The 7,932-nt window shown below is 33.8% G+C and overlaps 1 protein-coding gene and 1 long non-coding RNA gene across 2 annotated transcripts; one reads left to right on the top strand and one right to left on the bottom strand.

Annotated features, from left to right (window-relative positions):
• Positions 1 to 2,536: 2,536 nt before the first annotated feature.
• Positions 2,537 to 7,002, top strand: LOC138136603 (BTB/POZ domain-containing protein 9-like). Its single transcript, XM_069055838.1, has 8 exons — positions 2,537 to 4,927; positions 4,989 to 5,057; positions 5,108 to 5,374; positions 5,429 to 5,588; positions 5,667 to 5,788; positions 5,839 to 5,942; positions 5,995 to 6,209; positions 6,266 to 7,002. The coding sequence occupies exons 3-8, from the start codon at positions 5,349 to 5,351 to the stop codon at positions 6,317 to 6,319; spliced, it is 681 nt and encodes a 226-aa protein (XP_068911939.1). The 5' UTR covers positions 2,537 to 4,927; positions 4,989 to 5,057; positions 5,108 to 5,348; the 3' UTR covers positions 6,320 to 7,002.
• Positions 6,985 to 7,914, bottom strand: LOC138136605 (uncharacterized). The gene is made up of 4 exons (XR_011161355.1): positions 7,781 to 7,914; positions 7,613 to 7,710; positions 7,174 to 7,557; positions 6,985 to 7,116 (listed from the first exon to the last, which is right to left on the bottom strand). It is a non-coding gene; the product is annotated as an uncharacterized lncRNA (long non-coding RNA).
• Positions 7,915 to 7,932: the final 18 nt, after the last annotated feature.

The following is a 7,932-nucleotide window of genomic DNA, read 5'->3' as shown; positions in this document are numbered from 1 at the left end:
ATTGTAGGCTGACAATATGTTAACTCCACGATTTTTCCAAATAGCATTTTATCAAGTGAACATAACGGTGGAAATATTTTTGTTTTCTTACTTTTGCCAGAGGGTCATAGATCATTTTTTAAAACTATCACATTTATTCTTTTCAGGGTGAAACATTGTATTATGCCACTTTTGAATCGAATTGGTACAACGCTTCTAAAGAATTTAAGCAAGACTTATTTATTTTTATGAACCAGTTGAAGCAACCTATTATTATTTACGCTTGGAATATTTTCCCCATTAACTATGAAACTTTCAAAGGTGTAAGTATAGTTGAATTTATAACACCGAATCGATATCAACACGAGTTTTAGATAATGCAAAAATCATGGAGTTTCTTTATGGCTTTGAAAAATATGAACGAGTAACAATTATATCCTTATCTAGAATTTTTTCATTAGATACTAATTTAGCTTCAGACGTTATTTTTAATAACTGTTTTGTTATACACGATAGTTGTTAGATTGTTGTTGCAACTATCACTTATGTTGAGAATTACGAAACAAACTTTATCTACGGCTGCTTGGATAAGTCGTTATTACCACACTCATTTACAGTCATTTGAGTTGCGTCATGTAGTTCATTACCGCACTGGTTTCATTACGTAACGCATTTTTATTTAGAAGCAAACAGACAAAATTTATTGAAATACAACAATACAAAAGAAAAGCTAGGTACTTATTGTAAATACATAACACAGTCCTTGCATTTTGTTCGCCCAGTAGCCGGCCTCGACTTCGTTTCGGTCTTCAATCTCTGGGCTTGGCACAAAAAGACTCACTTCCACTTTTAATGATATCATCTACTACTCTCTTTTGGGTTACTCGCACAAGAGACCACTTTGTAATACACGTCATACTGGATAAACGACGCAAACTGCAGTGACACCTCCAGAGACGCTCGTCTCTTGCACTCCAGGTCGTCCTCGAAACAGGATCACACACGTTTCCATTCCAGGTTCTGGTACTTTTCTCACTTGACGTCGGGGCAACCCCAATGTACATTTTTTGAAGTCACTTCACTTCCGAGAGCCGCGATAAGACGTAAACGACCCGGTTCTCAATTATGAAAAATTTAAAACAACGCGTTGTTTACAAACAGAATTAGCTAGTTGTCCTGGTATTGAGCAAATTGTTTCAATCTTGTTGCTTTGATTTTGAATTAAAACGATTGAAACTGACATTTAACAATTATCAAAATATATTTTTGTAAATGTCAAATTTGACGTTTTTGCCAAAAATTGATTTTTATAATTAATAATTCGCAGCCGTAGATAAAATGTTGTACATAACACGTGGGCTAAAGCATATTACAGGAAACTCGTGTGTTACAGATGAACTAATTATGTAAATAACTATTATGAAAGCGTTAAGCGTTTACGCGCTCATAAACCAACTGATTTTTTTCTAGTACATACTCGGTTTTTTTTTGCATGTATGTTTTGGAACTTGCATCGTGATAAATATTTCTTTGCTTTAATTTTTTTTGCCTATTTTATCATCGATTCTTTTTATCAAATATGTTAGGCTGTAATAGACTTCTACTACATATTTCTGTCAATCTCTATGGTTGATCCCAAAACTAAGAAAAATCTAGTTTTTATTGTTCAGATAAATTGTAACCAAGTTTCGTTAAGTTAACATACCTAGAGATCAATTGTTGCTGGAATTTAAAAAAAGAAAAATCAAGAATATATTATAGATCAATAATTATCAAGAAATGCGAAAATGAAAAATTTGAAAATTGGATTGACACAAACACAGCTGTTTTGCATCGTGAAATTATTCGGAATAGAATTAATATTTAATGCAATAAATACAGCTTTATGCACTGCGAACAAAGGACGTACTTATTTCATTAGTGAATCAATAGCGCTTAGAATAGACATAACAATTAAATTGTAAATTATTACCAGATTTTTAATTACATAAAAAAGTTTATCGCAGACATATTAATAATAATAGGCAGAATATAGCCTAAGGGAGTCCGTTTCGGCTCAGGGACTCGAGGGTCGCGGGTTCGATTCCGACCCAGAGGGAAATTAAAAAAAAAAAAAGGCTATATTCTGTCTCGTGATTCGGAAGTCACGTTAAGCCATTGGTCCCGGTCTATTGAGTTGGTCATCATGCCCCTCATAGATTTGTAAACCAGTCCTAGACTGGGTAACAAATTTCTAAGCATAACAGACCAGACATTATAATTTTAAATAAACAACAAAAGCAAGCATATCTTTTAGATATAGCTGTTCCAAATTCACATAATATAACACAAAAATTAATAAATATTTAGAGCTCTCCGTTGCTATGAGACATCTTTGGTGTTTAGAAAAAATTTCGATTTTACCACTTGTAATTTCAGCAACGGGAATAGTACCGCAATCTCTTTTTAAAAATTTAAAAATTCTGGATTTAGATAACACATTGGTAGTTGAAATTCAAAAAGGTATATTATTATACCTACTCATGTCACATCGTGAGGAAGTTCCTTAACATTGACACAGAACATAATACACAACAAAGTCAAAATGCGGAGGCGAGACGCCGGTAATTATCTTGATAAGCACTGCACTATTACTTGATAGTAATATCCGTAATAGTGTATGTACTCCGGCAAAATTGCCGTGCCGCCGGGTGGAGGTGGGATACGAAGAATAACTAATTAATTAGTATATTAGAATAAAAAATAACTAACGGCAAATTTGCAGTGTTTGCTGATTTTTGCAATGTTTTCAAAAACTATCCACACAAGTGTAAACGCTTTACACCTTAAATAAAGGCTCAGTAAGGAAGTTAAGGTTCTATGAAATGTTCAAATTTTTTGGGATTTTTCTGTAAAATGAACCTCCTACAAGGTTTGAGGCACACCATTTTTTTACTCAAGTGTATCGGCGAGTGGTGCTACTCCGACGAACACATTTACAAAATACAGGATGGACCATCGTATAGCATATTCTCAATAAATCATATTTCTAATCATCCTAGAAATTTGAATTTATGAGTCGACAATCTAGAATCTAGATTGAAGGTACAATCGCGGCCATCCAAAAGTGAACGATAGCTTGCGAAAATTTCCGTATTTTTCGTTAGATTAAATCAGGCTGTATTCATTGGCGTTCGTGCAGCAGGCGTTACTATTTTAATAATAAAAAGTTGTAATAAATAGTTTTTAATAAAAATGAGGCTGAGAAGTAATTAATACATTATTAAAATGAAAGTAAACGTTAGTAAAGAAACCTTTCCAACACCTATTCGTATTGGCCTCTCAAACCTGTTTTCTTGCCAACGTCTCTTTATATTGAAGATGCAAGTCTTACTGCAATGTAATTCTCTCGCCACAGCCGCCAACGACCAATTTTCTTCTAGCTTTGCAATAGCCCTAGCTATCTGAATCGGAGTGAGATGTGGCATTTAAAAAAAATAGTTTCAATAATTTTTTTAACGCTAGTCTCAAACTTTGACATTTTAGGACGCCTATGATTTAAAGTAAAAATCAAACTATTAAAAAAAATCGTTCACTTTTGGATGGCCGCGATAGTACTACAACATAATATTTTAATTTTTTCAAACAGACGCTCCAAACGGCGTCAGGACGCTAAAAAAAAAAAATTACTTTTTTTTTTTATCGAAGTAATTTATGACGACGACTCTCGATGGGTCATAATTCCTGATTGACAATGGTCGCTTACCGCAAACAACCAGCTGTAAATCATAACTGGCGGTGCGATCCTGGATTTGTATGGTATTGCAGACCATTGTGAATCAAACTTTACCACCGTTTGATGATTTCCGTCATTTTAAAATACTACCATAAATATGCTACCACTTTGTTCGTTGATGTTAAATGTCGATTTATTCAGTTATTATCCTGATTTAAATACCAACTTTTGTATAATCAAAATCAACATTGTCCTGTGGGTGAAACTGTAAAAAAAAACTCCGGCTTGCTTTATTACTTTGATAATAAAACGCTATCAAAATCAAATTTCACATTTATTTTATTTTATAAAAAATGATTCGGCCATTTCGTACAACGGAAATTGAAAATTGTGCCTCTTAAATTTCTTTTTTTTTTGACAATTAAAAAAGGGTTTTATCGCAAATATGCTATACGATGGTCCGCTGTGTATACAAGAGTATACTGTCGCTTCTGTCCTCACCTCCACCTTCATTCTCTCCACTCTTTACGCTTTTTTGAATCTGGACGATCCTGAAGTGGCCAAGATCACCTACTACATCATCGTGCCTGTAAAACACATATTGTTTCGCACAAATTGATGTCTGTTTTGGAATCGCAGCGCAACAACATCACAGAAAAAAATGGTAAATAAGTCGACTCTGCTCTTCTCAAATATTATATCGTTCTCCTCGTGTTTGCTACCTTTGGAATTATAGGGACTTTTGTGATCAGTCAGGAATTACCACAAAAAGACTCACTTCTACTCTTAATGATATCATCTACTATTCTCTTCTTTGTTGCTCGGTCAAGAGACCACTTGGTAATACACGTCATACTGGAAAAACGTCGCAAACTGGTCTTGTAGAAACTGCAAGGTCGTTCATTAACCATGATAACATTGTTAAAAACATGTTTACAAGCGTATATTCTTGCCAAAACCGCAATCAATAATCAATGCACACATGTTTTATCATCCAACTATCCAAGTATATAAGAAGAGACAGAACAACGTTCTGGACTACTTATTCAAAGCTAGAAGTATTGAAGTGACAGTGTTAGTGTTGAAAAAATGGTACTACCGGTAGAATCTGACGACGTGATAACCATTAGTGATGTCTCAAAACTGTGCGAAGACATTTCTTCGCTTTATCTAAACGAGAAATTTTCTGATGTCATCCTGGTTGTCGATGGTCACAAGTTGCACGCCCACAAGGTACGATTTATTGTTTCCGTGGATTTAGATCGCAATAATTTGTTCTGTTGACATTTCAAAGGCAATTCTTGCTGTGAGAAGTGAATATTTTGAGGCTCTCTTATATGACGGTTCGCAAGACTTAAAACAGGTAGTTTATTCTATATTTCCAAAGCTGTAAAAATAATTAGATCATTTCAGTCCGAAGTTGCCATAACAGACGTTTCATCCGAAGCTTTTAAAAAATTATTGAAATTTATTTACACAGGTCAGTGTGCGATTAGCGTTTTGCATTTCACACGCTGAAGTGATTGCTGGAAATAACACAACTTTCTTGCTGACGGGCAACAGAAATGTGGATAGATTTGCTTACCACTCCGTTGATTGTAAAAGTAATATCACAGTTAAGCTTGGAGTTCCATCGTACCTCAATCACATAAATATGATGTTGTGGGATAAAGATTCGCGGTACAACAGTCTTCCTTGAAGCAAGATCCAGTATAATATCTAGCCATATTCCAGATATTATTCCTACTACATCGAAGTTTCGCTTAATCAAGAAATATGGAAGAAAGTTGTTGATTATTCTTCCTATCCATGCCGGTCGCTTCAAGACTTGTATTTCAAAGAAGAAATAGCACAATACGTACGAATCGTAGGAACACACAATTCTGCAAACCGAGTATGTTTATCATGTGATAAGAATTTGTTTTAATTAGTTTCAGCCGGAAATACATTTGGAGAATTTTTAACTGTTTAGGACTTTCATCTGGTATTTTTTGAAGCATATTTTAAAGCTACCATTCCCAAGGTTATCGGTGATATAATTTGCCCAACTGCAAACGTTGCCACATTGAGCAAGAAAGCGATGGTCATCCAAGGGTAAGTGCGTCTTCAGGAATAAAAATTGTTTGACTTAAGTTTACATGCAGAGGTAATCCGAATGAATTGATAAATGAGAATTTTACAAAATATGACGGAAGTACGGGTCACAGTTTTCATACAATAGGGGTGGACAAAATAATGGTACAATTGGGTAGAGTACATAATATATTTTTTAAATGTGATTTATTTAATATTATTTTCAGCACAACCTTACATGCTTTCGAGTATGAAACTACGACTTTGGGATGGAGACGAAAGGAGCTACAGATATTTTATTGAAACGTCTATTGACAAATCTAACTGGAAAATGGCTGCAGATCGGAGAAATGAAGATTGTAAATCGTGGCAGATTCTTCAGTTCGACCAGAGACCAGTGGTTTATATAAGTATAACAGGAACGCACAATACTGCCAACAATGTCAGTTTTAAATGTTTAATACTAGCAGAAAAATTATTTTACTTGAAAATTTACAGGGATTCTTCCATTGTGTACATTTGGAGTGTCCCATTTCCACTGACAACAAATAAAATGTTGATAATAAAATTATTACAGGGTTATTCACTTAAGATGACGAGCCTGACCAGGTAAAAATGCAACCCAAAATACACTTTACAAAGCATTCATTGTGTTTTGCTATTTAAGAATTAAATCAGGAATCCAAGTTAGTATTCTATTAATATCTGTCATTGCATTCTTAGTTCATATTTAGTATTTGAAAAGGTTTTCGAACGATCACAGAATCGATATGATCCTACTTACCCATTACTTTTGTGGTTTTAATTGCTTTTTATTGTTACTAAATCATACTTTGTTGAGAGAGGTATTTTTCTGTCAGAACTTGACATTCATTAGACTGACGCTAAAAGCTGTCTATGTTTTATGTGCATTATGATAATGCCGGATAATGTAATAGGGATCGAGATTGCTTTGTGAATTGTCTTTTGGGTTGCATTTTACCTGGCCAGGCTCGTCATCTTACGTGAATAATCTTGTACAGAGTGATCAACAAGAAACCAAATCAAGAGTGCTACCTCATTTTTTGTTTTATCGAAACGTATTTCTATCATGGATCAGCCGCTTTTATTTACTTGCTGTGGACACTCGTTTTGTTGGTTGCCTACCTCTCAAAAATCTATCATTAATTGCCTTTATAAATTTTTTGTAATTCATGAATAATAGATTTAAAAGCAAGTTATAATTAATTATTATTTATTATTGATTAAGGAAAAAACACACAGTTACACAAAATTCCTTCATAAGGCACAATCTTGAGTTACAAATTTTAAAAATAATTATTTTTCACAATTCTTTGTTTTGTTGTTTTCTGTAAGAAAAGTGTAAAAGTTATTATTCTATAAATTTTGGGTAATTGAGAACTTACTCGTATCTTTTCTAGCAGTGTTTAAAACATTTAAATTACTCCAAGGTCAAAAAATAAGTTTTCACAAAAACTGCTCAAAATGTTCTCCATTGTGGTCCAGACAGAATCAAACTCGCCTCTCATAATTTCAAAAACCCTTATGAAGCTGTCAATTTGTTTAAGGTAATGTGTGGGTTTTATTTCTTGCAACACACAAAGGGAAACAAATTAATATCCTTCTTAAAAAATTTCTGTTAAGTGCCATAACACAATTTAACTTGTTGTCTTAAACGCCTTATGGAAGTTGAGGGATGTTCCTTGATAATTTGTGGAACATTTTGCACCATTTCTAAAATTTGAACTAAGAACTGACCTGACTTCTTCTTAATGATGGGTTATGATTTGCTAAAATTAGGCACTATAATTTTAAGACATTGATAAACTTGTTGATAACCAATACCATCAGGTTCGGACATCTGGCTTAAAATTCTTCAGTGTAAGGGGGTACAAAGTAAGGCCAGTCTTCATTTTCTTGTTTCACCCTCTTTCGAAAATAATCTAATAAAAATGCCATCTCTTAAATGGTAAAACCCATTTTACAACTTATTCTGGGATAATTATTGCTTACAACTTCAATAAACGTCTGTAAACTTTGCCGAAATCGAAGATTTGTTTTCTAGGTTAAATCACTTAAATTGTCAACAACAACAACCTTGAATTTTGAAATGTGACATTTCAACGAAGCATCTCCGTACCAGTAGCGTCGCGTTTGGCAATAAA

The sequence above is a fragment of the Tenebrio molitor genome, chromosome 8, assembly GCF_963966145.1.
Source record: "Tenebrio molitor chromosome 8, icTenMoli1.1, whole genome shotgun sequence".
Lineage (NCBI taxonomy): Eukaryota > Metazoa > Arthropoda > Insecta > Coleoptera > Tenebrionidae > Tenebrio > Tenebrio molitor.
Note: the sequence above shows the minus strand (reverse complement) of the source record. Positions and strands in the feature narration are given on the sequence as shown.

Excerpts from the sequence above, each read along its gene's own strand:
- LOC138136603 (XM_069055838.1), top strand. The coding sequence starts at position 5,349 with ATGATGTTGTGGGATAAAGATTCGCG. Across the intron at positions 5,375-5,428 it reads TTGTGGGATAAAGATTCGCG|ATATTATTCCTACTACATCG; the intron begins GTACAACAGTCT and ends GCCATATTCCAG. Across the intron at positions 5,789-5,838 it reads AAAGCGATGGTCATCCAAGG|AGGTAATCCGAATGAATTGA; the intron begins GTAAGTGCGTCT and ends GTTTACATGCAG.